The 26,520-nt window shown below is 49.9% G+C and overlaps 11 protein-coding genes across 11 annotated transcripts; 5 read left to right on the top strand and 6 right to left on the bottom strand.

Moving 5' to 3' along the window:
- Positions 1-78: 78 nt before the first annotated feature.
- Positions 79-1,806, top strand: Triagg1_10297 (uncharacterized protein; the record flags this gene model as incomplete). Its single annotated transcript, XM_062894354.1, has 5 exons — positions 79-664; positions 726-862; positions 938-952; positions 1,000-1,117; positions 1,169-1,806. The coding sequence occupies 5 exons, from the start codon at positions 79-81 to the stop codon at positions 1,804-1,806; spliced, it is 1,494 nt and encodes a 497-aa protein (XP_062750720.1).
- A 764-nt stretch (positions 1,807-2,570) lies between these two features.
- Triagg1_10298 (uncharacterized protein) lies at positions 2,571-3,887 on the top strand (the record flags this gene model as incomplete). Its single annotated transcript, XM_062894355.1, has 1 exon — positions 2,571-3,887. The coding sequence occupies one exon, from the start codon at positions 2,571-2,573 to the stop codon at positions 3,885-3,887; it is 1,317 nt and encodes a 438-aa protein (XP_062750721.1).
- Positions 3,888-4,690: 803 nt separating this feature from the next.
- Positions 4,691-6,071, top strand: Triagg1_10299 (uncharacterized protein; the record flags this gene model as incomplete). Its single annotated transcript, XM_062894356.1, has 2 exons — positions 4,691-4,897; positions 4,956-6,071. 2 exons carry the CDS (start codon positions 4,691-4,693, stop codon positions 6,069-6,071), a joined length of 1,323 nt encoding a protein of 440 aa, XP_062750722.1.
- Positions 6,072-7,121: 1,050 nt separating this feature from the next.
- Positions 7,122-8,981, bottom strand: Triagg1_10300 (uncharacterized protein; the record flags this gene model as incomplete). The annotated part of the gene is made up of 1 exon (XM_062894357.1): positions 7,122-8,981. The coding sequence occupies one exon, from the start codon at positions 8,979-8,981 to the stop codon at positions 7,122-7,124; it is 1,860 nt and encodes a 619-aa protein (XP_062750723.1).
- A 1,707-nt stretch (positions 8,982-10,688) lies between these two features.
- On the bottom strand, positions 10,689-12,949 carry Triagg1_10301 (transcriptional regulator family: Fungal Specific TF; the record flags this gene model as incomplete). The annotated part of the gene is made up of 3 exons (XM_062894358.1): positions 10,689-11,709; positions 11,781-12,466; positions 12,545-12,949. 3 exons carry the CDS (start codon positions 12,947-12,949, stop codon positions 10,689-10,691), a joined length of 2,112 nt encoding a protein of 703 aa, XP_062750724.1.
- Positions 12,950-14,079: 1,130 nt separating this feature from the next.
- On the top strand, positions 14,080-15,717 carry Triagg1_10302 (uncharacterized protein; the record flags this gene model as incomplete). The annotated part of the gene is made up of 2 exons (XM_062894359.1): positions 14,080-14,570; positions 14,634-15,717. The coding sequence occupies 2 exons, from the start codon at positions 14,080-14,082 to the stop codon at positions 15,715-15,717; spliced, it is 1,575 nt and encodes a 524-aa protein (XP_062750725.1).
- A 389-nt stretch (positions 15,718-16,106) lies between these two features.
- Positions 16,107-17,041, bottom strand: Triagg1_10303 (uncharacterized protein; the record flags this gene model as incomplete). The annotated part of the gene is made up of 3 exons (XM_062894360.1): positions 16,107-16,190; positions 16,253-16,446; positions 16,819-17,041. 3 exons carry the CDS (start codon positions 17,039-17,041, stop codon positions 16,107-16,109), a joined length of 501 nt encoding a protein of 166 aa, XP_062750726.1.
- A 730-nt stretch (positions 17,042-17,771) lies between these two features.
- Positions 17,772-19,175, top strand: Triagg1_10304 (transcriptional regulator family: Fungal Specific TF; the record flags this gene model as incomplete). The annotated part of the gene is made up of 1 exon (XM_062894361.1): positions 17,772-19,175. One exon carries the CDS (start codon positions 17,772-17,774, stop codon positions 19,173-19,175), a length of 1,404 nt encoding a protein of 467 aa, XP_062750727.1.
- Positions 19,176-19,506: 331 nt separating this feature from the next.
- Positions 19,507-21,440, bottom strand: Triagg1_10305 (uncharacterized protein; the record flags this gene model as incomplete). The annotated part of the gene is made up of 6 exons (XM_062894362.1): positions 19,507-20,198; positions 20,266-20,820; positions 20,882-20,924; positions 20,978-21,063; positions 21,152-21,173; positions 21,234-21,440. The coding sequence occupies 6 exons, from the start codon at positions 21,438-21,440 to the stop codon at positions 19,507-19,509; spliced, it is 1,605 nt and encodes a 534-aa protein (XP_062750728.1).
- Positions 21,441-22,421: 981 nt separating this feature from the next.
- Triagg1_10306 (uncharacterized protein) lies at positions 22,422-23,750 on the bottom strand (the record flags this gene model as incomplete). Its single annotated transcript, XM_062894363.1, has 1 exon — positions 22,422-23,750. One exon carries the CDS (start codon positions 23,748-23,750, stop codon positions 22,422-22,424), a length of 1,329 nt encoding a protein of 442 aa, XP_062750729.1.
- A 671-nt stretch (positions 23,751-24,421) lies between these two features.
- Positions 24,422-25,815, bottom strand: Triagg1_10307 (uncharacterized protein; the record flags this gene model as incomplete). Its single annotated transcript, XM_062894365.1, has 2 exons — positions 24,422-24,612; positions 24,684-25,815. The coding sequence occupies 2 exons, from the start codon at positions 25,813-25,815 to the stop codon at positions 24,422-24,424; spliced, it is 1,323 nt and encodes a 440-aa protein (XP_062750730.1).
- Between the last annotated feature and the right edge of the window lie 705 nt (positions 25,816-26,520).

Genomic DNA, 26,520 nt, shown 5'->3' on the forward strand with positions numbered 1-26,520 from the left:
AGATGCTCTTCTTCCATTGCTCTATTAAATGTTGACCTACTGACAAGTTATACGTTTAACACTGAAGCAGAATAGCAAATGATAATGTCTCCTGATGCCGTGTCGTTGTTATTTCCCGATCGGCCTATTCGGCCCCTGCCGAAGCGTCGACTTCGCGAGAGATTATCACCAGAGGTTGCCAACTCGATCAAATATCCCTCCTATATCCATGACCACGTTCCTCTTTTCTATTATCCAAGCTACACCACAAGAGATGATAATGGGACATCGACCTTGGCAACAATTGGCTCCGCTATTCAACACCACCGTGATGATTCCAAGCGGAACTCTACGTTGCGACGGCATGGAGCTGCAATGACAGCTGTAATCAACGGCGGATTGCGAGAATCCCTTGGAATGGGATCTTCCCAAAGAATCCAGGGAATGATCATACCGTCTTCAGCAACATTGGACTCGCTTCGCCAATCGATTGACTTACCACTGCTCGCGTCCACTGCTTCCTCAGTGGATGGCTATGAGTCTTTTGAAAACACCAACAACAAGAAGAAGCGGAAAATTCCCACTACTGGAGACTCATTAGCGAATAGTAGTCTTTCTTTGACTAGCGAAGTCAACGCATTGTCGAACTCTATACCACCTCGATCGCCAATGAACGAAGTTCACAGTATTAGAGCACAGCTACCCCCAACAGGCCCATTAGGGAATAGTTCCCATGTGACAGGCAGTCAAGGATTGTCTGGTTCTGGTAGAGGGAGACTTGGACGATCAAGAAATGGACGTAGCCCCCTACGAGCTTTGTCGGACGGAAGCAACGCCTGGTCAAATCGTTCAAAAGCTGGCTCGTCCCAATGGGCGTCGCCTGGTATGTCTCTTTGACTCCTATATGAGCACATATAGGCGCGGCAAGCTGTGCGTAGGCTGACAATTTCACTTATAGGTCAAGCTGGGAGCGGTATTATATCTAACGCAATCGCTACTGCTGAGAAGGTAACTCTACAGGGACAGGAGAATGGAAGTCTCTTGCAGCCGCGCATGACCACGTATAAGGAAATGCCTGCTTCAACGCAGTTTACATTCACTTGTGAACCACAAACACCTGGGGCTATCCAGTGGCCTGGTGAGTTTCTTTGGCCTCCGTCATGACCGTCGTGTTCTAATCATCTTCAAGGTCGTTCTGTTGGCCATGGCGCCCCAGCTCAGTCTTTACAGCATTTAGCAACTGTCACCCCCCAAAGCCCTAGTCTACGCCAGAGTGGTTCATCCAAGCAAGCCAATAGGATCCCCGGTGGCTCTGCTAGGAAAACCCGCAGCCGCTTAGAGAGGGAGCTTGTCATGGCTGCGCGTACTCGACGGCAGATTGCGACAGAGAACTATTATAACAGCCTGCTGGACTCGACGGAGATTTGGATTTGCGAGTTTTGCGAGTATGAACGTATTTTTGGCGAGCCTCCTCGCACTCTTATTCGAGATTACGAAATCAAGGATCGTCGACACCGGCAGGAAGAAGCAGATCGAAAGCGGTTACTAGAAAAGGCCAAAGCAAAAAGCAGGAAAGGGAAGAAGAACAGCAAAGTAGCCACGAAAGGCAACCATACCGTCGAGCCTATCTCGGATCAATCTCACGCAACAGCTCGACCTGCTGATATTTCCCCCTCTCTGACTAATGAAAGGGGTCGCTCAACCCACTCTGACGACGGATATGAAGACGACTACGAAGATGATTATTCAGATGCACCACCTAGGCACATGGCAAACGCCGCGAGTGCTCACGCAGATCCTCTACCCCCCCCTCGAGCTAAAACATAGGGTTTTGGTCAGCTACACGAGCGGCAGGGTTTGGCTAAGCAGTTATTCTTGAGCAATGATTATCATTTATGTGCATCGTACACATGTCATGATGACCCCCTATTACATGCGATCGATAAAAATCGGACCTGGTGTCTAGATTATATGGCTTTTGTCTTCTGGGGACCTCTCCAGTGGGTTTTGCATGTGATACTCCTTAACTCTCCCGACTAGGCCTATATACAGGCATTCAGCAGACTCCAGGCGGTGATGATTACTCGGAGACATACTTTTAACCAACTACTCGTCAGCTTCGCCCCATAGCTGGAAACCATGCCCTATCATGGAAGCTAATCTGGAAGCTGCCAATGCTTCAGTTCGTATGACACCGCGAAGCTGCGATGCCAGCTTGGGTAGCTGATATTTGTACGGCACAATCTTTGCAAGGCAGCAAAATAGCCTTGCTGTATACGATGGGTGATTTCATGGGTTATTTCTCATCGCTTGTGAAAAAAAGGGAAGACGATTACCCTCCTCTTAGTGGGGGATGCAGAGTAAATCTACAGGTATTACCAAATCTTATGTAGAAGAACGTTGATAGGTGCCTTATGTTCGTCATCGGTTCTAGCTCGGTTAGTACTGTGGGGATTATCAAGCATAGCTAGCTGAGGGGCATTTCATCCCACCTCTTTGAACCGCTACACACTTTGAAACCGGATGCAGTCACTCAAGAGCCTTTTCCACAGTGAGCTGGCAGGGATATTCCTGCCCTAATAGGCTCCGATATGGCCTCTGCTAAAATCGTTCAGTTGCAATCCCTAACACCCGATCTCCACGAGCGTGCCTGGGTATCGATACCGCATCCGAGTCTCCCTCTAATTGCAACCGCGCATGGAAAGAATGTCACCGTCTTCTCCCTGTCCACACTTTCTTTGCACAGCGTTTTAGCCGATGGCCATTCACGGTCCGTCCGAAGCGTGTCGTGGAAACCCAACCTGCCGCCGCATAATCTATGCCTCATCACAGGCAGTTTCGATTCTTCCGCTGGCGTGTGGCGCTGGGTCAACGGAGGTGACGAGGGCGACAATGATTCTGCCGATGGCCTTGGCAGGGATATGACGAGAGGGCTGGTACATGAAGATTCTGCCAAGACTGGCGACTGGGACTATAACCTTGTGCTTGAGGGCCATGACTCGGAAGTCAAAGGCTGCGCCTTTTCTCCCTCCGGCGCCTACCTCGCAACTTGCTCGCGTGACAAGTCTATTTGGATTTGGGAGGATATAGCCAGTGCTGAGTCTGAGGATGACTGGGAAACCATTGCGGTTCTCAACGAACACGAGGGAGATGTAAAAGCTGTAGCCTGGTGTCCCGATGTACCCGGGCGCAACAATGTTGGACAGCGCTATTACAGTGTCGACGTACTCGCCAGCGCCAGTTATGATAATACAGCACGCATCTGGCGCGAGGACTCTGACGGAGAGTGGGTTTGCGTCGCTGTCCTACAGGGACACCAGGGAACGGTTTGGGGAGTAGAATGGGAGCCACGGCCAAAGAATGATGCATTTCCTAGACTCATGACGTTTTCGGCCGATGGAACGATCCGCGTGTGGACGCTTGAGCAAGGGAAGGACGGCACCGATGCAGATGGTTCAACAATACCCCAAGATCGGCTGGGTGGCATACCAAGCACAATGAGAAGGTCTTTTAGAGAACAGTGGAATTGCACAGCCGTGCTGCCCAAAGTACACGACAAGGACGTATATTCGGTTACATGGAGCGCTGAATCTGGCCTTGTAGCCAGCACCGGAAGTGATGGAATCGTTGCTTTGTACAAAGAAGACAACGACGTTGTCTCAAACTTCCAGTCTACCCCCGAAGATAATGCGCCTAATGACTCGAATAACGATTCCACTGCCAGTGGTCCACAGTGGCAGCTTTCGACCACGGTTCCCAATGCCCACGGGCCGTACGAGATTAACCATATCACCTGGTGTCGGAGACACGATGCGGGTTCGACAAGAAGAGGAGAAGAGGAAATGCTAGTCACCACAGGCGACGACGGAGTAGTCCAATCATGGCAAGTGGAAGTGAAATCTCCATAACCGGTACAGGTGCCCAGTGTATAAACTGGTATAATAAACAAAATGGAGAGTACTCTGGGACATGTGACATTGACTGCGTGATATATCTAACCTTGATTGACCATGCATCTTGTTTAAGTGTCTGGTTTATTTCTATATGATTAATTAAATATTCTCAAAAAGACATGATGAGATAATGAGTTTAATTGAAAACATAGGATATAGGACAAAAGCAGCAATTATAAAATATTAAATGAAGATTAAAATATTTATACCACATAAAATGAATGTGTACCTAAGGTAGCTTGGGTAGGTTGACATTTAACTGTTCTATCGATATAATGGCGATAGGATACAGCGGTAGCCGCTCTTCCTATCACACTTTACGTACCTAGTAGCGTACTCTGCAAGGCCCTGCCCTGCCTTAGTCCCTGTGGCTGCCAACAGCTCTCTTGAGCGTGCTGCACTGGCCCTGCTGCCTCCTCGTCTTCTTGTACTTGTACATGGCATGTCGCATCTTGGATACCGACATCGTATCCCTGTCAGATATTCACAAGCTTCAGCCCGCCCGTATTTCCTTCTAGCGGACCGCGCTCCGTCTATGTTTCTTCCCTTGGCCCATATCTATTGGCGCGACGCTTCGAGGCACCATCGACGTCATCTTCCCCAGCGATAGAGCCCACGAGCGGCCTCACTTTCCAAACACCTCCTTGAACCAGCTCGTGCTTGGCGACGATGGCGACCCCTACGCTCAACTTCATTACGTTCAACCAAGACCATAGCTGCCTTGCTGTTGGTAAATACTTTGGCCCAGATACCGGGCGATGGCCCCTCTTCTGACTTCGCTGGCATCGTGGACTGACAGATTGTTGCAAGGCACCTCCAAAGGCTTCGGCATCTACCATACGGACCCGTTCTCGCGCATATTCAGCAGTGATGACGGCAACATCGCCATCATTGAGATGTTGTTCTCAACCTCCCTCGTCGCGCTCATTCTCTCTCCTCGACATCTCATAATTCAAAACACCAAGGTAGGTGCCTAGCAGCAAACTAACCAGATTGACGTGTTGCTCATTGCTGCAACTGCAGAGGGCTTCGGTCATATGCGAACTGACCTTTCCATCCGCCGTCCTGGCCGTACGACTAAATCGCAAGCGGCTGGCCGTTGTCCTCGAGGAGGAAATATACCTTTACGACATCAGCAACATGAGTCTTCTCTACACCATCCCCACCTCCCCGAACCCATCGGCTATATGCGCGCTATCAGCATCCTCCGAGAATTGCTTCATCGCATATCCACTTCCCAAACCTAGAGAAGAGTCTGATAGCAGACGGCCCCCTCATGCTCCACCGCAGTCGGCATATGTTGCTCCTACGTCTGGCGAGGTTCTCATGTTTGACACCTTGACGCTCAAAGCCGTTAACGTTATAGAAGCTCATCGCTCGCCGCTATCTTGTATCAGTCTCAACAGCGAAGGCACGATGTTGGCAACTGCAAGCGAGACGGGTACCATTATTCGTATATTTTCGGTGCCTCGAGGCCAAAAGCTCTATCAGTTCCGGCGTGGAACATATCCATCAACCATATACAGCATGTCCTTCAACCTCAGCTCAACGCTGCTTTGCGTATCCTCTGCGTCAGATACAGTGCACATATTTCGACTTAGTCCTCCGCCTGGGCATACCACCCCGGCAGGTGCCCCAATTGAATCCCTAGGTTCCCCAAGACAAGATCGGTGGTCCCGAGCGCGAAGCCACGACGGTGCAGATTCACCCAGTAATAGCGCGACTGAATCTCCCAAAAGTGAAACCGCAGAGCTTGGAAGCAATGGTCCTGCTCCAGATGCCAGTGCCGCACCTGCTAATCGCGGCCAAAGTGGTTCTTTTAGCAGTATGCTACGACGGTCATCTCAAATCATGGGTCGCGGAGTTGTCGGCGTTGTAGGCTCCTATCTACCACAATCAGTTACTGAGATGTGGGAACCACTCAGAGACTTTGCCTATATCAAAATCCCCAAGACCACTGGACTCGGAGCTGGAGCTCGAGTACCCGGCGGGCAAAGCTCTGGCCCACTTCGCAGTGTCGTTGCAATGAGTAGCAGCAGCCCCCAAGTTATGGTGGTAACTAGTGACGGCGGCTTTTACGTTTATAACATTGATATGGAGAATGGCGGAGAGGGTTATCTCGTAAAGCAGTTTTCGTAAGAACCCTTTCCTCCAATTCTGTGTTTCTTTCAATCCCACCTTGAGGCTTTGCTAACATGACGTTTCACAATGCAGAGTTCTAGAGGGTGATAGCAAAAGCGATCCTTCGGCCTAATTATGATTAGGTAGGTCAATGTAACATGGTCCGGTTGATGGTTAGTTCTCGAAATATTTTCAAGATGGGGGGATAGGTAGTAACTTTCAGGGGTAATAGGGCGGGTCTTTGTGATTATACTTTTCTCTGTTTTTTTTGTCTTTTTTGGTTTCTTTCTTTCTTTCTTTCTTTCTTTCTTTCTTTCTTTATTCCTTCCTTCCTTTCTTTTTTTTTAAATTAATAATGCACTCGACCAATGCCGCGGACTCAAGTGCCAACTTCTGGAGGTTTGATTCAACAGTGCTGCTTGGCTAGCTGGTTGAGATCTGGGATGTCACTAACAGGTCAATTCACAGTCAATCCGTTTAGGGATTCAAAAGTAGGAGTAGTGGGCAATCATAATTATGATTATATTTTGGATGGTAGTTTGGTAAAGCATTGTGAACTAAAGCTTGGATAACCAACACCCTCCAACTTGACCAAAAAAAAGGAAGAAGAAAAAAAGGCTCGAGATGCTGCAGTTCAAGTTCCAAGAAGTCAAATACGTGTGCATTCCATCCAGAAAGTTCAAAAGTGATATCAAAAAAAAAAAAAAAAACTTCGCCAAAAGTACTACAAGCCAAAAGTGCGTCGTCATCTAGAATAGGGGCGGTTCATGAGAGCAATTTCTCTGGCAATCTCTCCCCACTCCATTTCCCTTCTATATGGCTCCGAAGAGCCTCCCTTCTGTCGAATAAACTCTTCCCATCGCAGCAGCTCGTACGCGAAAAGGAGATGTGGCTGAATAATGACATTGAGGCGGCGAGCCCTAACGAAACAATAAGCGCGTGGGAATGAGAGGTTGAGCGCCCGCATGACCTCAGCTATGCAGATAGTAGCACTCCTGGAGACCCCGACACGGCAATGAACCAACGTGGCTATGCCTTTCTGAACTCCTCGATCTATACATCCGCCTGTTAGTCTCTTCTGTTGCACATTAAATGAACTCGAAGGGGGCTCATCTCACCAATGAATTCGAGACAGCGCCCAAACTCTTTGGTCAATGGATCGATACCATTGTCCTGGATACCTTCAACAAAGCAAATGTTTTCAGAGTCCCATTTCTGGAGATCTTCCTCTGACCACGATGCAGATTCCCCAATACTAAGTATCTGGTGAATATTAAGCTGCGCTAAGAGATCCGGGTTGTTCGCATGGACAAGATTACCCAGATAGAGATAATCCAGGATTCTGCTGGGAAGCGAGCCATCCAGATCAGAAAACCACGACGGTTCAGCTTTCAAAAGTTTTGTCATGTCATCAAGGCTTTTCCCCGAAGACATTGGAGATTCACACAGCAAACGAGGACTTATGGCCGACAAGAGCGACACATCGGAGGGATAAGCAAAGAAATTGCGACGTTCAGTCGTATGAAGCCTGAGCCAAGCATCGGGCACAGGCAACCCCGTATTATAGCTGAAATAAGCGATAGCAAGCAGAGTTGATTCTGTATAGCCGTCGGGGCAATGGATAAGGATTTTTCGACCTCCCGCGTCCGCGGTCGATTTATCGGACTCAACATGTTGCAGAGCATCGCTGTCGCGATTTTGGGAGCTAATGGTATGGGACTCTGGCACAGTGTTATGGGAGATGTGATGGATCCATTTACAAGTGTTAAGGATGGCGTCGGCCTCGGCTTGAGACCAGGTCGGGGGCATGATACTCCCCGATGATGGGAAGCAAATAGAGGTTGGACGAGGCAACTCGCGAGGATGCTCAGCAATGAACTGTATGGCACTTGGATCCAGCCGGCCCGTATCACTGCATTCGATGAGGACATCAAAGCGCTGCTCTTCGGCACTACCAGGCTCCGGGCTAGGGCCCAGGTAGACATTGTGGCATATTTGGGAGGTTTCTGTCATATTCCGCATCTCCTCGTGTTCTTGCTGCACCAGGTCCAGGACCTGGCCGGTAGGGTTGCCGGAGACATCGATGGCTACCAAGCTACCGTGGTTTTCCTCAAAGGCAGAAAACGGACTTGTGCAGACGAAGGTATTATACACGGGCATGTTTCTCGCATGTGCGTGCTGTTTATTCCGCCATCGTTGTTGAGCGACAGCCGCTTGCCATGCGACCTTCCGACTCTCGTCAGGGTCCAGCCCATAGACGATGATGTCAGAGGTGGCAGCGACTTTGGTGGGCTGGATGTGAAAATTACGAACAGACAAGCCCATCAAGGGATCTGCATCGATGAATTCGGGAGCTGCCCCCGACCGCATGAATTCCGACGGAGCAATGGCGCCCTTGAGGCGAGCAAAGCCGAGGTTGCCATCCGCCTTGACAATGGTGATTGCTCTCAGACAGTTTGGCGTATTTCCAGGGGGACATTGATGGCCATCGAAGTAGGTGCGCTGAGTGTGGTTGTCCGGATGTAGCCCGTGCAGCCAGGGGAAGACCAGCGAGGGAGGAGGGAGGAGTTGCCTCGAGGCGTAATCCAACGCCTCGGCGACGCTCGCAGCATCTATCTCATATATGGAAACATGCTCGCCATCAAGACGGACAAAGTCATCGGGCGGGTAGAGCAGGGAAGCCTGCGACAGGGCTCGGGGATGGCTTGGGGACGGAGAATGCGTATACGAGCCGGAGTCTTCCTCGGACGTGTACTCGTACAGGGACACGGGGCTATTGGGAATCGGGATGGGAACGGAGCCAGGCAATTGTGGGGGCGATGCCAACCCGAGCGTTTGGAGTGGAGAGGCAGAGTTGACGGGAGTGTTTCCGCGCTGAGATGCGTTCTTTGGAGGCAGAGCGGGTCTGGGGACGGCAATTGTCGCCATGGCTGGATTCGGCAACCGGAGCTTCAATGGAAGATGATGGACAGAGGCTGGGAGAGCAGCAGCACTGGCATCTTGTCCTGGGGGGTGGGAAGGGGAGTCTATCTCCTCCAGCGGGCTTTCGGAGGTTGGCGATGGTTTCTTGTGACAGAGAGTACGAGCGAACGGGCGGCTAAGCGGACTCGTACTTGTATTATACCAGGGCTAAGGATTTGGAGGTTACCCCAACGGCTGGGCGAGGGATGGCCACGAGACAGGGATTGTGTCTCGGATGAGAGAAGCTCGGATTCTGCACACGACCAAAAAAAAGGAGAAGAAGAAAAAGAGAAAAACAAAGAAATCGAGGATGGATTAGTCAAGATGGTGACGCAGGTTGCAGAAGCTGCATGTTCGCGGGAGGGTGCATAAAACAGGTGGCTGGAACGAGAGGTTAGGTAGGATGCGATGCAAGAAGCAAGAGATCGTTGGATATGTAGCACATGAGCTACCATGTCAGATAAGGTAGCGCGAGGGAGGGGTCCAAGAGCAGGGCAAACAAAGAAACAGCGGATCATTGACGCCGCAGGTCGACCGTACAAAGTAACAGTCGCACCATACTGTGCCTGCCGCCAAGCTATTGGCTGGATAGGCAGATCAATTGAACCTAATACACGGAGACGGTCGCATGATGAGGTGCAACAGACAGTGATGCAACAGGCCGCATCTTATTGGGCATGGCCGGGGGTCGCCACTTGAGCAGTTCTTGGTCTGTGAGCGCAGGCTTGCCAGGGAAAAAAAAAAGAAAAAAGAGCCCCTCATTTCAACGGCTACGGTACATGCTCGTCGTACTCGTACACATACTGCTATAACGGGAAATGCGGGGGAAGAGGGGGAGAACAAGGTCCGGCTGCATCTCATCTTGCATTCCTCGCTTTGATGTAAAGAGTTTTGTATCAAGTTTATAAGCTGCCTACTAGTACCCTGCACAGAAAAGGAAATCAGCTTAGCAGTAGCCATATGTAGCAGCGGTAGTTGCAGCAGCAGCAGTGACGACGACAGCGACAGCGACAAAGACGATAGCAGTAAAAGCATCAGCATTTCTTGTTTAGGGTTAGTTTATTCAAGATAACCTTATACCCTTTAAATCCATCCTTTGCACTACACCCGTATAGCGTTATCGCGATTAGTGATAATCCGGATATCAACACATGGAACACAAATCTATAATACTAATACCATCCGCCCATAACTCCATCGCGGCCATAACCATTGCCCGCTCTCCTTCGCTCACATCATGAGTGGCGGCTTTCAAAGGGCGCTGCCACTTGCGCTTACTATATTCTGTGGTGTTGTGGGTGGTCAGTACCTGTAGCCACCGAACAGCCCTGCGCTTGGCACGACTGCTAATTCTCGAAAAGGATTTTACACTTTCCAACCTTTGTTTGCTCCCCAAGACCAATCACCAACGGAAAAGGTGCGAGGTAAGAGAGGTTGCTGCATGATGAAATCCTCATGTGACCCGTAGTTAATGCGCAATCGCCTACAGAGACAACAAAGAAATGATCAACGGCGGGCATGGTAGACTTTCTCCCAGGGGCTCATTTCGGTGAGTGCAAGCAAGCCACTGCTTACTTGATTTAAGCCAAGATTGCTCACATCACATCTGCGACGTCAAGTAAGATTCATTGAGCTCATTAGAATTATATGTCATGTCATGATATGAAAATGATATTAAATAAACGGGGCGTCTATACCCCAGAATAACTTGTCCCAATCTATTGTATTCAAATCCATCTTCCCTTCGAGCATTTGCCAATGTTGATCCATTAGCACGTTATCAGGCTCAGAGGCCATGTTTTGCTGCATCGTATTCATGCGGAGATCTTGATTCGTTGAATCAGGTGTCATAGGAAACGATTCCCCGTAGGATGAAATCCCCGACAATTGCTGTTGTAGGAGATCCAGGGCGCGATGCTTGATCTTGTACTTTTTGAGAATCTGAATGGATAACTCTAGCAGCCTTGCCGCTGGTGGGAATTGGCCTTGTGCCTCGTGCAAAATCTTCCATGCACCAGCCACATCATCTTCTCCCTCCCCATTATCTTCCGAGTCGCCCTTCAGACAAGCATTCAACACAAGTGCAGTACTGGCCAGGAACAGGCTACGCAGAACCATTGCCAACCTCAGGCGAGAGCTGAAGAAGGGAAGACATTCTCCCTGCAGCTGATGGTCGAGCTCGAAAATCACCCTTGCTGACCTCAGGCAGACGTCGCGTGAATAGGCATATGCTGGATCGACAGTCCCCTGGGCTAAGTAGGGAAGGTGAATCTTACACAGCTGTCGGTGTAGTAACAGATTCAACATGTAGCGTTGCGCAGTGATAAAAGGCGAGCGTCTGGGATCAGTGACAGGGAGATCATCCAGGCTTGAGCAATCGATCGAAAGGAAGTCTGGAACTTCACGAATGAGCTGGTTGAGCTTTGCATCCGCATCCAGCACATTTTTGTATATCTCGGACTCGGAAGTCGGCGTGGCCAAAGGCATGCGGTCAACCAGTGCCCGACATACTTCTGCGAGACGGATACGCTGGACGAAATAGGAGATGCAAGTGGCCTCGGTTGCTGGCCGATCAACGATCTCTACCCCCTCCATGATGTCTTCGTCGTTTGCATTCCGTGGCTTGTTTACAGCCATCTGATTTTGGTGGATGAGATAAAAGCCTTCTTGAGGACAGTTGAATTGAGCCAGTGTCCTTTGGAGATCGGTTAGCAGTCTTTGGATGATGATGTGTTTGTCATCATATGCTGGAAGGCTCAGACTTACCAGTCAGTTGCAACCATGAACCACCAAACTCTCCTTCCAATTTCTTTCCGGGCCTCGCTCATCCGAAGAAGCGTCGGCATCGGGCTGCCTCGAGGATCATCGAGACGATGCAACGACAGCTCCGTGGCCATTGCAATGGCCGACATGAAGACACTACGGGCACGGTATGAGACGCTCTCGTGATTACAGAAGACGAAGAACAGGATGATGAGGCCTTGGATGCATTCCAATGACGCATGTGCGGTTCTCTGCGCATGGTCGACGACATCTAGCGCCTCCTTGGTCCAGAAGGTTGATTGCACATTCGCCTCGGAATAATCTGAGAACAAACACCTGATGTCATCGGGGGCTGACCACGCATACGTTGTGCTTGCGCATATGCTTAGGAGAAGCAATATGCCGCCAACGTCGACACGAACGTTTGCCTCCAGTCCCGCGTATATGTCTTCCACGAGGCTCTGCACCGTGGGAACATGTATGATGTGGTAAAACAAGGAGATATCAGCTATGTACTTCTGGAGTATGATGCGCATCTCATCTCGGCGAGGCAGCCAGATGCACTTGACGGCATCCACCGGCCCTGTCATGGACGCAGGATGACCATTTTGAAACGCATGGGACGGCTGAGTTGGGGCTAATCGAATGGGACAGGTACGAAAGATGATGGGGTCAGATATCAAGGAATCCTACTCTAGATCTCAGTCTCACGAAAGCACATCTTACCGCGCAGAGACAGCCCCTTGGGGAGGAATGCTCGGGCTCACCATCAACTTTTGATCGGAGCAGGATCGCTCCAGCTCCAGCGCGTCGGCTGTCAAGCGCTGCAGTCTAGGTGGCACTGGGCGTGAGGCCAAAGCAGGAGTATGCGCTTGTTGTGTTGGCTTCTCAGCCCCTTTCACGGAGTCGCCATCCTTTTCGCTCCCCTGGGCTGCAACGAGACTCTCCAGACGTTCCAGACGAGCCAGCAGCTCCAGCGTCGACGCATCCTTCAGAGCAGGCGATTTGACCTGCGCTTGACTTCCCGTCGCTGCCGCGGCCGCCACCCCTTCATGTTGGCAAACAACGCCGCGCGACGTACAGTTGGAGCATGGAAACTGGCGACTGCAGCGCAACTTGCGTACCCTACACAGGTGGCACGAAATTGGGCGTTGTCTCGGTTGGCGACCCATTCTGGAATATGGTTCAACAGGATAAGCCAACAATTTTCTACGAAGAGTCCATGGAATGAAAGGAAGCAGTTGCCATTCATTTTCCATGGGCATTGGGGGAGTCGCTTGTCGAAAGATTTTCCGCGGAGTTTCCGCGGGCACGAATTAGTTTCTGACATCATGCCATGAGACAGCCAATGATAGCTTAGGTAGTATTATTCACTGACACAGTTCTTCTTGTGAAATAGAGAAACTGTTGCTTGTCGGAAACAGCTCCCAAGTCCGTCGACAAATTTTTCAACGACCGTTTTCGTTGAGTTGATGGTTTCTTGTCTCAACCAAGCATCACTATTTAGTACCTCACCTATCCAGGATTCATAAACCGAATTCCCATGTGATATTCATCTAACCAGTGAGGCTTTGCAGACATGACGTCCAAGAGCATATTTGCTCCACTTACTGATTGTATATGCAGTTTTACGGAAGTTTGCACTTACAGCATTCATCGCTAGACACTCCTTTGTCAAACATGAAGCTCCAATGCAAACGGTGATCCATAAGCTGATTGGCTGGCAAACCGGTCTGCGGAGTTTAAACTTTTGGAGAGCTGCTTACCTCATCTTGGAGTACTCCGACATCGTCTCACTGCTCGCGGATCTTGGCTTCTAACCGCATGGCCTGCTGCAAGACAATATGAACAAATACACCTGGTCTGCTTAAAGGCGCACCCTAGAAGAGATTCGATTCTTGTTTACAACCTGAACTCCTAATAACGTTGAAACCGCTCATCCCTTCTACCCAATTTTTTCACATTGACACGATATCCTGAGACCCCATACGATGACCTGAACGGGTCGCCACGCCCCTAAGTCAAACCATCCAACTGTTTGGATCCCTGACAACCGCCATTCCCATTTCCTAGATATGCAATACCGCAAGTCTCATTTTCAACAATGATGAGACTAAGTCGGGGGCGTCTCTTGTCCCATTGGTGCTCTTCCTCAATCCAGAAATATAGAGTCACGGTGCTGCCAGGTCAATATAGCCGTCATCTCTCGGTATATCCGTCTCTTCGATCTAAGCAGACGCCGGACTTTAGCTCTGGCTTTACCAGAAGCTATGATCCTACATTGGAATCTGGCCGTGGCCCCATGTTTAGAAAAGTAAATTTCGGAGTGCCGCAATTCTACCCTCGTGACTTGAAACGGCGTGTGGACGAATACGTCGTGGGCCAGGACCGTGCTAAAAAGACAATCTGCTCTGCCATCTTCAACCACTACCAGAATCTCAGGAGGAGGCGTCAGCACGAGCAAGAGGACAAGGAGAAGCATGAGAAACTCATGCGCCAACGGTTCGCACGTGATAGAGAGCTGTCCCAAAGGCGATGGGATGCTCTCCCTCTCGAAGGTAAGTTCACTATTCACAGAGACATCAAGATCCATGCCGGTAACACGGTCTATCAAGACGAAGTTTCTGGACAAAGTTCCTTGGGCCGCCAGGCATCTGAGCTCGCGTCCGAAGCAAGCTTTAATGCTCCGATTTTCAAGCCCGAGGAGCCGGCTGTTGCCGAGCACATCAAGATTGACAAGAGCAATATCCTTGTGATTGGGCCGACTGGTGTTGGCAAGACGTATATCTTAGAGTAAGGGCCCAATCCCCACCTTTCATAATTGTATGGCTCGTTTTAGCTGATGGGAACTTTCAGAACTCTGAGCAAGAAGATACAAGTACCGCTCACCATCTGCGACTGTAACTCCCTAACCCAAGCAGGCTACATTGGACAAGACGTGGAATCCTGCATCGAAAGGCTACTTATAGAAGCAAACTATGATGTCAAGGCGGCAGAGCACGGCGTGGTGGTTCTAGACGAGTTTGACAAACTAGCAAGACGAGAGACAGCAACGGGTCGGGACGTCAGTGGCGAAGGTGTTCAACAGGCCTTGCTCAAACTCGTTGAGGGAACAAAGGTCACCATCAACGTCAAGGACAATCGTTCTTCTCGTGCGGCTACACCCATTCCCACCAATTACACTGCATCCGGTGCCCCGACAACATCAATGCCAGTTAGCAGTCCGCCGGGTAAAGTGGACCAGTACACCGTCGACACCACCAACATTCTCTTCGTCTTCTGCGGCGCTTTCGTGGGGCTGGATAAGATCATTCTTCGGCGGGTCTCAAAGCCGGCCATGGGGTTTGGAGGAGATGTTCAAAGTCGACAAGCCGGGACGGGAAACAATTACAACCTGCCACCTGAAACATACGCCCACCTAGCACACTACAGCGAACAGTCTGCACCAAGTTTCACTCCAATTGACTTGGTAGTATCCGAGGACCTCCAGCGGTTCGGCTTTATTCCTGAGATTATAGGCCGACTGCACAACATCTGCGCTCTCAGTCCCTTGTCCAAGGAAGACCTCTATCGAATTCTCACCGAGCCACGCAATAGCCTGGTGGCTCAGTATACTGCGCTGTTTGAGACATACCCGTCCCAGCTGTACTTTACGGAAAAAGCACTAAGCGCCATTGCCGAACGGGCACTCGCAGCCGAAACGGGGGCACGAGGACTGAAGATGGAGATGGAGCGCGTTTTGGCTGAACCAATGTTTGACGCCCCGACGCCATACGTCCTCATCACTGAAGCCTGCGTCAACGGGCATGAAAAAGCACCGTACTGGGGGAAAGATGGACGTCTTGAGCTTATCCGGAGGCTAGAAGAAGAGCAATTCAACCCACACAACTCACAGCACTCACTAGAGGAACTGGGGCAGGTAGACGAAGGTAGAGGATGAGATTTGAGAAGCATGCGGAAACAGTTTCTTCTTTTTCTTTTTTTTTGTGTGTATATGTGTATGTGTTTTAGACTAGGTGGTAATATGCATAAGGGCACTTCGAAGAGACTTTCGAGGCAAAACTTATCTTGTAGGGGTTGTTGTCCGTGAATGGCTTGAAACCTTGATCACGGATCGATGGATAAAGTGATGATTTGGAAGAATGGCACTGGCTCCTGATGTAACATCATTCTAGACTCGTCACTTGAATAATCAACGCCATGCGAGAACCCTGTCTTGCATACTCTCTAGGACTAAAGCTATACATGTACAAATGTCGTTTTTGATAAAACCTCTCCCATGCCCGCCCCGATTGCGCGAAGCTTGGAGCGATATTATCGTGTGTTTTTTTAGTTTTTGGGAGGTGACTGAACAACACCCTTGCCAGTATAGCCGGGAGAAGAGATACCAGTGAGGGGATCAGCACCTTGAGCCTATTCAAACAGTTTAGTTAGTCATATCCTAGCAGCGTCAGATTGAAAACGTATATATATACCTTGAGAAGCTCGTTCGTGGCCTCCTGGTACTCCTTGTTCATGGTGTAAGGCGCAGGCTTGGCGGCAACTCGGATGGCGGCGAAGAGAGCGAGACTGGCGGCAAGGCCGACGGCAACTCCCCAGGCAACACGGGCACCGGTTCCGGGAGCGTCAACGGTGCGGGGGCCGTGAGGGCCGAAGGCGATCCAGTAAGCTATTGTCATGATATAAAGTCAGCAGCTGAAGAAGAAGATGATAGGGCTGCTGGTGGTGGTGGTGGTGACATGTTCAAGGTATGTTTTAAGCGTATTAGCAAAAGCTCTTTTATTGATTGGCATGAAATTCCCAGCCCACTCGGTCCAGGAATTGATGACACTAAGCGCCTCGGCTCGCCTCGAATTGGTGGACAGTTTCCGTGCCAATGAAGAGCGGATTGCCGGATCGTTATCGTCCGAGCTGAAGTAGGTCCTCGAGCGAAGAAAAACAGAAAAGAAAAGAGTCCGCAGCTCCGGATCGAGGCAGGAAGCTCAAGCCAGCTCTCCCGGGAGGGATTTTCTCAAAAATATAATCAAGGTGCACCACCTACCAGCCTTCTTCTCCTGCAGGGTCAGGTCGTTCCAGCTGCCCTTCATGCGGTCACGCAGAGCCATCCACAGGTCGGCCTGCTCCTGGAGAGGCATTCCCTCCCAGCGTTTTTCGATGTTGGACAGGGTCGGGTTGGAGAGCGCCTGGCTCGACATGGCCCTGGACGCAGCCAGTCGGGTGGTCTGCGTCAAGGCATTGCCTCGCAGAACCATAGAGCGCAGCATCTTGTAGGGGATTGCGATTGACGGAGCTCGAGGGGAGTTCAATTGAGAGGTAGCAGCGAGGTTGACGGTGGTTGCGGTAGTGCAGCGAGGGGATTTAATTCCCGTGCTCCATATGTCTTTGACTAGACAAAATCATACGACTTCTAGTTGGCTGGTGATGAGTATGGAGCGATTAGCGCAAAAATCTTTGACTACTTGCCTTGTGGGCAGCTAAGCTATCTACAGCCGCACTACGAAAATGTTGCAGGTGGGCATTTCAAGGCATAAAAGCAGTAGTATATCAGTTTACTAATGAAATATTAACTTTTAGTAAATAGCATTATTTTATTCAAGCTTTATTTCCCTTTAATTGATAGCACTTTGATATTATTTTAAACATTTGAACTTTTTTAAGGAACTTTATTAAAAATATCATATAATATTGTATTTAGTTCTTTTTATTTTGATAAGATACAAGATGCCATTTTTTTTTAAAAAAAAATACTGCTTAAAATTTAATATCATCACCAATTGGTTTAACCGAGGCTATTACCCAGCATCTTCAGCGTGTAAAATCACACCATGGTGGGATAGGGCCCTGTACCCGGTGCTGCCTTGTTCCGAACTAGCCTGTGCATCGCATGGCGGATCTGCATTGTCATCAAACAGCAGCCTTCCAAACTGCATCACACATCATTGCGCCAATACTTCCATATGGAACGTCTAACAAGGCTCTTTGCCGCCGCCAACTATGGCTGAGACAACGCTTGAGAAAGCACCAGAACTAGATAGCCCGCCGCCAAAGCCCTACCATGCGAAGCGCCCTCACAAAAAGTCCAGGTCCGGCTGCCAGAACTGCAAGGCGCGAAAGGTGAAATGTGACGAATCGAGGCCCGTGTGCCGGTCGTGTAAGCTGCGAAAGGCCGACTGCGTCTATGTTGAACCCCCAAAGCCGCGCCCCTCCGCCGTGACGACTTCGGCGCCGTGGGATTCGGATTCGAAGTCATTCGGGGGTCGAGCACTGGCGCATCATACCAAGTCCGCGACGACTTCAACAAGTATATCTTCGGCATCGTCTGTCCTGTTTTCAGCGCCTATACTTTCGCTGGCGGAGAAGTATAGCAACCAGACTGCTTCTATACCTGCCGAGTTACTATGGTGTCCAGTCGGGATTGACGTGGCGGATATGAAGGCACTATGGTTTTATGCGACTCAGACATGTGGCTCCTTTTCCATTGTCGCAAACGACGGCCATAAAAATATCATGAGAAGCCTGTTGGTTCGGTTTGGATCCGAATCTCCCTTTCTGCTCGACTCCATTTTCGCCCTCGCTAGTTTGCATATGCAGCGTCTCAACCAACAATTCGATCCAAAGCGTGCTCTGGCGTATCGGGTCAAGTCGTTGGCAGGATATCGCAAGGCAATTGAAGAAGCTAATCCGGCAGACTTCCCCGCTCTGGTCGCAAACTCTCTGCTTCTAACGGCCTTGTCGTCCGAGAACTTCCGGGAGCTAGACGGCACTCATTTATATATTCTTGACTGGCTTGTCGTATGGAAGGGCATCATGCTCGTTATGGATCTAGTTTCCAAGTCTACCGTTGTCGAGAGCGGCTTGAATAGCCTATTCTTCCGTCCCCCTACCGATGTGGAAAAGACTGCTTTTATTCCCCGTCAACTCCTACAGATGGTTTCTTCCATCACACCGAGTGATTTCGATTACTCATTTAGGGAGGCATATGTTGAGACGTTGAAGTATCTTGGCAGTCTATATATGGATTTGGCGCAAGGGCCTTCATCCATGAGGAGCCTAAGGATCATAACCATCTTCACATATCTCCCTAGCCAGTTCATCGACATTGCGCGCATGTCGCAACCGCGCGCTTTAGTCATCCTTGCTTACTTTGCAACTTTTTTCAAGCTGGTTCAGTGGGAAGTTTGGTGGCTTGAGGGCGTGGGAGATCGCACAATACGGGATATCTGCGGCCATCTCGGTCTGGAATGGCAGGCCTTCTTGCAAGTCCCATACGCGGCCCTCGATGCTCAAGACCGAAAACAGCTGTCCAAGATCATACTTGAAGATACAGAGCTGGTCTCGCCCCAAGGCTACCTTCTAGAATACGAAACACATGTAGACCAATCATTAGATTTGCTGTGAGATTACGGTCCTCATTAGCTTGGTCTTGTCATGTCCCTGGAGCCTTTGTCTTCTTGGATCATCTTCTTGAGTACTTGTATTTGTTTCGATAGAACTTTGGTAGAATACGATGAATTGATGAATGGATCAAACATATAAGCCTACGTCGGTGAATTTGAATGAACTTTTTTTTGTTATATTAATAGTCGCAAAAATTTCTCAGCTCTTGTACATATAGCCCATGGATAGCATGTTTGAAGAACTCTTACTATCAGATAGCTGTTTACTACTATACTAGTCTATACACAGGCCAACCATTCCCAGCTCTTGGGACGAGCTAACTGAGGCCTTTTTAATTCTTCTCCAGATCCGCCAGAATCTTCTCACCCTTAGCCTTGGCTGAAGCCAGGTCGCCAACCATGTAGAAAGCAGCCTCCGGCAGGCTGTCACCCTCGCCGTTGAGGATGGCCTTGAAGGAGGCAATGGTGTCCTTGAGGTCAACGAGCTTACCCTCGATACCAGTGAAAACCTGGGCGACGGTGAAGGGCTGGCTGAGGAAACGCTGGATCTTACGGGCACGCTCGACGGTGAGCTTGTCGGCTTCGGACAGTTCGTCCATACCCAGAATAGCAATGATATCCTGAAGACCCTTGTACTCCTGGAGGATCTGCTGGACACGGGTGGCGGTCTGGTAGTGCTCCTGGCCGACAATACGGGGGTCAAGCATACGGGAGGTGGAATCAAGAGGGTCGACGGCGGGGTAGATACCCAACTCGGAAATACCACGGGACAAGACAGTGGTGGCGTCCAAGTGAGCGAAGGTGGTGGCAGGGGCAGGATCAGTCAAATCGTCAGCAGGGACGTAGACAGCCTGGACGGAAGTAATGGAACCCTTCTTGGTGGTGGTAATTCGCTCCTGCATACCACCCATGTCGACGGCGAGGGTGGGCTGGTAACCGACGGCAGAGGGAATACGACCAAGCAGAGCAGACACCTCGGAACCGGCCTGAGTGAATCGGAAAATGTTGTCGATGAAGAGCAACACTGTGGAGAGGATATTAGCGACATGTATCTTTAAAGAAAAATCGAGATCCCAAAAAAAAAAACTTACCATCCTGGCCCTCCTGGTCACGGAAGTACTCAGCAATGGTCAAACCAGTCAGGGCGACACGGGCACGGGCTCCCGGGGGCTCGTTCATCTGACCGAAGACCAGAGCGACCTTGGACTCGCCATCAAGCTGAATGACAGAGGTCTCCTGCATTTCGTGGTACAGATCGTTGCCCTCACGAGTACGCTCGCCGACACCGGTGAAGACGGAGTAACCACCGTGAGCCTTGGCGATGTTGTTGATCAGCTCCTGAATGAAGACGGTCTTGCCGACACCAGCACCACCGAAGAGACCAATCTTTCCACCACGAGCGTAGGGAGCGAGCAGATCGACGACCTTGATACCAGTGACCAGAATCTCGGCAGAGGTGGACTGGTCAGTGAAAGAGGGGGGGTCAGCGTGGATAGGCAGGAACTTGTCTGTCTTGACAGGTCCTCGCTCATCAATGGGGTCACCAGTGACGTTCAGGATACGACCGAGAGTGGCGGGGCCGACGGGAATGGTGATGGGAGCACCAGTGTCGGAAGCCTTGGCACCACGAACAAGACCCTCAGTACCTATCATGCTCATGAGCTTTCAGAGTCCATTGCGAAGATGAGAGAGCGGAAATATCCTTACCGTCCATGGCAATGCAGCGAACGACATTCTCGCCCAAGTGTTGCTAGACAAAGACGTCAGATGCGGTACTTAACAGCAGCAACCAGGCGTACCTACAGCGACCTCGAGGACCAGCTTCTGGTTGTTGTTGGTGGTCTCCAGAGCGTTCAGGATAGGTGGCAGCTTGGCGGTGTCGAACTTGACTGTGGAAAAATCAGCCGCGTGCTCAATGGTGCCGCAATGCTTCCTATACACGTCGATATAAAAAAAAACGCAAGGGTTTTCACTAACCGTCGACGACGGCACCAATGACCTAAGGCGGTTATTAGCGACAGTTTTCACCATTGACCATTTGTTCCCAGGCACGGCTTACCTGGTGGATCTTGCCATCTCCAACGCTCTGAGTGCTTGCAAGCCTGACGAGGGGGGATCGGGGGAAGGCTGGTCGGATAGCTCGTCGAGCGGCAATTGATGGGCGGGCAGCCCTTGCGAGGGACGAAACGCCGCTGTCGGGTTTGGCACGGTTAGAGGTCTGTTCCAATTCGCATGCAGGGCAAGGGATCAATGGGCGGCGCCACATTGAGGCGTGAGGACTCACCTCTTGAACATCTTGGCAGATGACAGAGAGCAATCAGCGATGGATATGCAAATGAGTTGGTTAAGGCCGGGAGAAGTTTTCAAAATGAGCAGTTTAGGACGGGAAAGCGACTACTCCGGTAAGAGCTTTCTTCCGGGTCACGTGCAGCCACTAGGATTGGATTTTGGGCCGTTTGACCCCATTCCCCCATCTGCGAGATTTCCAGCGGCGTGCTAGCGGTAGGACTCCGTGTCTTTCCGGCTAGCAGCGCTGCCAAGTTTCCTCTTCGACTACCGCACTGCCAACCCTATTTGTTGATGATATTCCTGAGGCGTGCTCTCTCTGCTGTGGTGCTGCCTCAGTCCTCCTGTGCTTGTGAGGGGGTACAATGGTACTAAGGTAGGCAGTTCACGGTGCTCAAGTCCGGCTTCTACTGTCTAGCACGATACACAATCACTCAACCGGAATTTCTAATTTCCTTTTCTTCTCGGTATTTCTGGACAAATATGCTACTTCGTCTTCAGGTCGCATCGCTTCAACGCCTTGGTATTCAGGCACTAAGGCGTAAAGGCCTCTAAGCTACTATAGTTCGCACCTTTAAACATGGAACCGAGAGTCGCGGGGTGCAGTGGGGTGGATATTCTTCCTCGGTACCTACGCCTTGTTAGGTAGGTGCACATTTGCAGCCAGCCCGTGCTTGATTTGACGCCGGATACACGAATTCATTGATGCTGGAATTTTCTCTCCATGAATACCCAATACAAGGACTAGTTTGTCAAATAAAGTCGGCTCTTCTAATACGCTCCAAGATCTAAGTTGTGTATTTCTCTCTTTATCCAAAAATGACGACTGATTACTTAATGTAAGGAAAACTACTACTTTCGTAGACTATCTACTCCAACGACAACTAAAATCTCATCACCTGTATACAACCTCTCACCACCGTCCAAGCATCTTATCCCCAACATCTTCATCCACACGTGTTTAAAGATGTACATAATACCACAATATCACGCTCCCAATGGTGCAAAGGATGTCCCAATTCCATTCTCCTGCTGCCCCGCTTACATGTCCCAACAGCTGTTTCCTAGTCAGAGCATTTGCCTGCAACCACAAACTCCTCTCGTGCTGCATAGACACATAAACAGAAAAACTCATGAGCACCCAAAACGGAGTTGCTAGAAAAGTGACTGCTATTTGTGCCCAGTTTCGGAAGAAATATGCCATCCCCGATAAAGAAATTGGTACTGATCCCACGTTCACTGCCTTAGCGAAGTCGAAATATAAATCCTTTGCCATAACGAGAAAAGGTCGGATAAATCGGACCGCTGTAGCTTTTTGCATCGCAAGTAAAGACACTGGCGGCGATGGTGAAGGCTTCTTGGACGAGATAAGTCCCTGCTCATTATCATCTTTTCTCGGGGAGTTTGGTTGCCAAAACTGTCTAGCGGGCGTCTCGGTGTTTGTACCAACATTAGCAGATGGAATTGTCTTGACTGTTGTTTTCTTGAGAGCTGTGATTTCTGCCTCTCGTGCTGATATGATCTTCCTGCAAGACTCCAGATGTTCCTTTAGCAAAGCATTTTCTCGACGCATTGCTTCCATCGTATCATCTTGTGGCTCTATCTTCTTTCTCAAGGAATCGCGTTCTGCAAGAATCTCGTCAAGATTTGCCTCGGGGTTCTGATTCGATTCTCTGTCGATAGAGGAAACGATGTTATTTCCTGTTTCGATTGCGGCGTCCATCGCACCATCGCTTGATATCAACCGACTTGATTGTGATAGGTTAACTGGGAAGCTGTTTTCTCTAGTAGTAGGGTTGTATCCGTCTTCCTCGTCTCTTTCATCGCTAGCAGCGGCCAGTTCCAGTTCCTGTGCCAGGTCTTGCGGAAACGAGGATTCAGTCTCATTGTTATCCACAACCGAAAGCGGCATCTCGTTGCCCTCCAAAGTAGGGCTTTCCTCTCCCATCAAAGATTCGGTTTCAGATTTCTCCGCTTGCTCTCCTTCACAAGACTGCTCGTCCAAAACCGCGATTCCAGAAACTGCTGGGTTGGTATGGTCGTCCGCATTGGGTGGAATTACATCTGTAGCCCCTATCGATTCGCCATCTTCGTGCTTCTTATTTAGCTCAGCAGTGGCAGTTGTCGTCAGGCTGCCATGTTCACTCTTTGGGGCTGAGCTTCTAGCTAGCCGTCTGCGCCGTTCCGCAAAGTAACCTAAGTCTGCTTGTGCAAAGTCACTAGGAATCTCCTTCTCCTCCCATGTGCTTGGTTGCTCGGTGCCAACCGGGTTTGGCTCGTTTCCAGACATATTCAGTTCAAGGAGACGCGGATCCGAGCAGTTCAAGGGTTGGCCAGGGGTAGGATGATTTGAAAAGTCTTTAGAAATAAAAGGCCAAATTGAATCGTTATGTCGAGAGAGGACGCATAAATGTCTATATGCTCGGCTGTGTAAATAAATGTCTTGATTTTCAAGGTCACAGAAAGGAGTGTATACGGTTAGCAGAGATGTGCAGAATATATAGCCCATTCCAAGACCCAACCCCTTGCTTAATCGTCAAAACGGGCTGTCGATACAAACTTTTGCCTTTGACAAAAACGTGATGAATAAAGGGGCTTCTAGTCAAAAGAGATGATTTCCTATCTAGTAGGGACTGAAAAGGTGTTTTCTTTGTCACCTTGCAGTGCTTCATTCACGCTTGCTTCAACACCATGGTGTAGCCCCGTTGGGGATTGATTCCGCCTTCTTTGTTGTGTAGACCAAAAAGTATGTTAATGGGGTAAATAACATTGTGGCGAGCGGGCACTGTTCATAACGTGCGGGCGCAATCCATTTGGCTCGTCTTTCATCCAAAGCTTTGCTCCACTCCTCTTCCAACACTTCTTTGTTTATAGCAACACATGAAAAAAAAATCAGGATCCGGTAGCATTCCATAGGCACAAAACGTCTTTGTTCATTTCAACTACTTAAAGGGGCTATATTTAGCCATACCAGCCCCTGGCTCCTGGGCCGGAAACGGCTAGTTCTTGTCGGTGTTCAATCATGGGCTCTTTGATGCCCATTGTGTCGATTATGTCTCGCCATGTTTCCATATCCATGGAAAAAATAGCTTGATGCTTGGATGTTGCCTGGCGAATAGGGGTGGTGTCATCTATCTCTCGGTCTACTGGTGCTGCGCGCGGTATCAGTGTCAGTTGCACGACGCGGAAGCTTATATGTGCCCTGCACCAATTCAACACTTACCTAATGCGGGGAGACCATGCTCGTCGAAATCAATTTCCACTCTCCCATCACGGATAAGAAAGCTCACGTAGAACAAATTCTCAATGGTCTGTCCAAAAGACTTTGGATTGACCACGAATCGCATTAGGTCGATTCCTCCTGTGCTTCGAAGCCCATGCTGGTGCATAATCCGGGTGTTTTCCTCTTCGTCCATGTCGTCTGTGATCAAGTCTGCCACTGTTTGCTGTGTATCAGCCTGGATCTTGTAGAGCTGTTGAAGAATCTTCCCGCATATGACGGTAAGGTCGTTTTCCTTCTTGGCGAGGTCGTCCACGTTGAGTATCTCAGGCCTCGTCTCCGTCAAACTATTTGGGCGAAACGGGGCATTTCGCTTTGCTGCCTTGCGTGCCTTCTTTTCTACCGATAGTGGACCTAGAAGGAATCCGGGCAGCGCAGGTCGTCTGATGTATGGCAAGCAAGCAAAACGACCGAGGTGGGCCCAATTCATCATGTCTCCCTCGTCTCCCACATCGTCATTATCATTGTCGTTTGATCTATCGTGTACTGTCCGCCTCCGCTGCCTCTGGGTGCTTGAAAGCTCCAGTGATTGATCACTCGTAATACCCCCACCATTTCGCATATATGTGATGCACCTGGAGATGAAGTCATCAACGTCAAGCCCCTGTGATAGGCTGCCTTGAGTAAGGCGTAGTGTTTTCCGATATGACAGGTCGGTCGTGCTGACAAGCAGCCGTGAATCAATGGTGGCTTCCGTAGTTTGTCGCACTTGCTTGGACAGTTCGTTGGCTCGTAAGATGGTCTCGTGCAGACCGTGAGAATCGCCCTGCAGATATTCCTCGCTGTTTTCTGTGATGTCGCGGAGGAGATCGCGGAATCCCTGCTGGACCTTGCGTCTCTCTTCTAGAGGTTGATCCGGATCATACACATCGTCCAGATCATCATCGTCCATTGTAGAAGCTGGTGTAGAATCTCGGTCTCGCGAAGCCATGTCGGTGCGCTTTCGTTTGGCGCTCGTTTGGCCCTGTGAGTCTCCTCTCTGCCTCACAGCCAGGCTTCCTCGTGAGGGCAGGTGGTGTGGTTGCTCCGAGCCATCAAACTGTGCACTTGGAGGTTCTAGATTCCGGGCTGACATGACTGCAGATGATTGTTGTCATAGTCGTGATTGGAGGATGGACGAATTTCATAAGCAGAGTATAATTGAGGCCCTGGTGAAGCTTACAGCCGCTCGGTTATTTGGCGTTTGAAGAGGCCAAAATACATGCAAGATGCAAGTCTATATGCGGCCCATGAAGTCTCAACTCGAAAGTGCATGATAAGCACTGGACGCGCTTTGCGTTGAACCATTTACGCGGTAATACAGCGCTAGCCTTGGGCGGTAACCACCTACACAATCACGCTAATTCACGCGTGTCAAAAGGCCCGCAAGGTCCGTTAGTGCCTCGAGATGCACTTGCTTCCGTTCTTCGTATCAATCCTGGAGATGCTCCGCAATCAGATAATACAGCAACGGCCAAACGACCACTTGTATGCACCATGGTGGTGAACATGGCTTAGCACTACTGCACTTCGTACCTGATAAACCGAACAGGGCCCCGATTTGCAAACAATTACGCCAACGTCGGCTAATCGGGCCAACTATTGGCTGTTTTGCCCGCAACGTGCACTACCAATGAGTGATATTCTTGGAGCTGTTTGTTGCTAGGCTGGTTCATCCCAAGACTTCAATACAACATCATATACATGTAATCGTGCAGAAACATCAAACCGGTCAAATATCGACCTAATAGACAGTATCTCCGTCTGTACCTACTACTATAGGTACCTAGTAGGTACTAAG

This window comes from Trichoderma aggressivum (assembly GCF_033847375.1).
Source record: "Trichoderma aggressivum f. europaeum strain CBS 100526 chromosome Unknown scaffold_070, whole genome shotgun sequence".
NCBI classification, from domain to species: Eukaryota; Fungi; Ascomycota; class Sordariomycetes; order Hypocreales; family Hypocreaceae; genus Trichoderma; species Trichoderma aggressivum.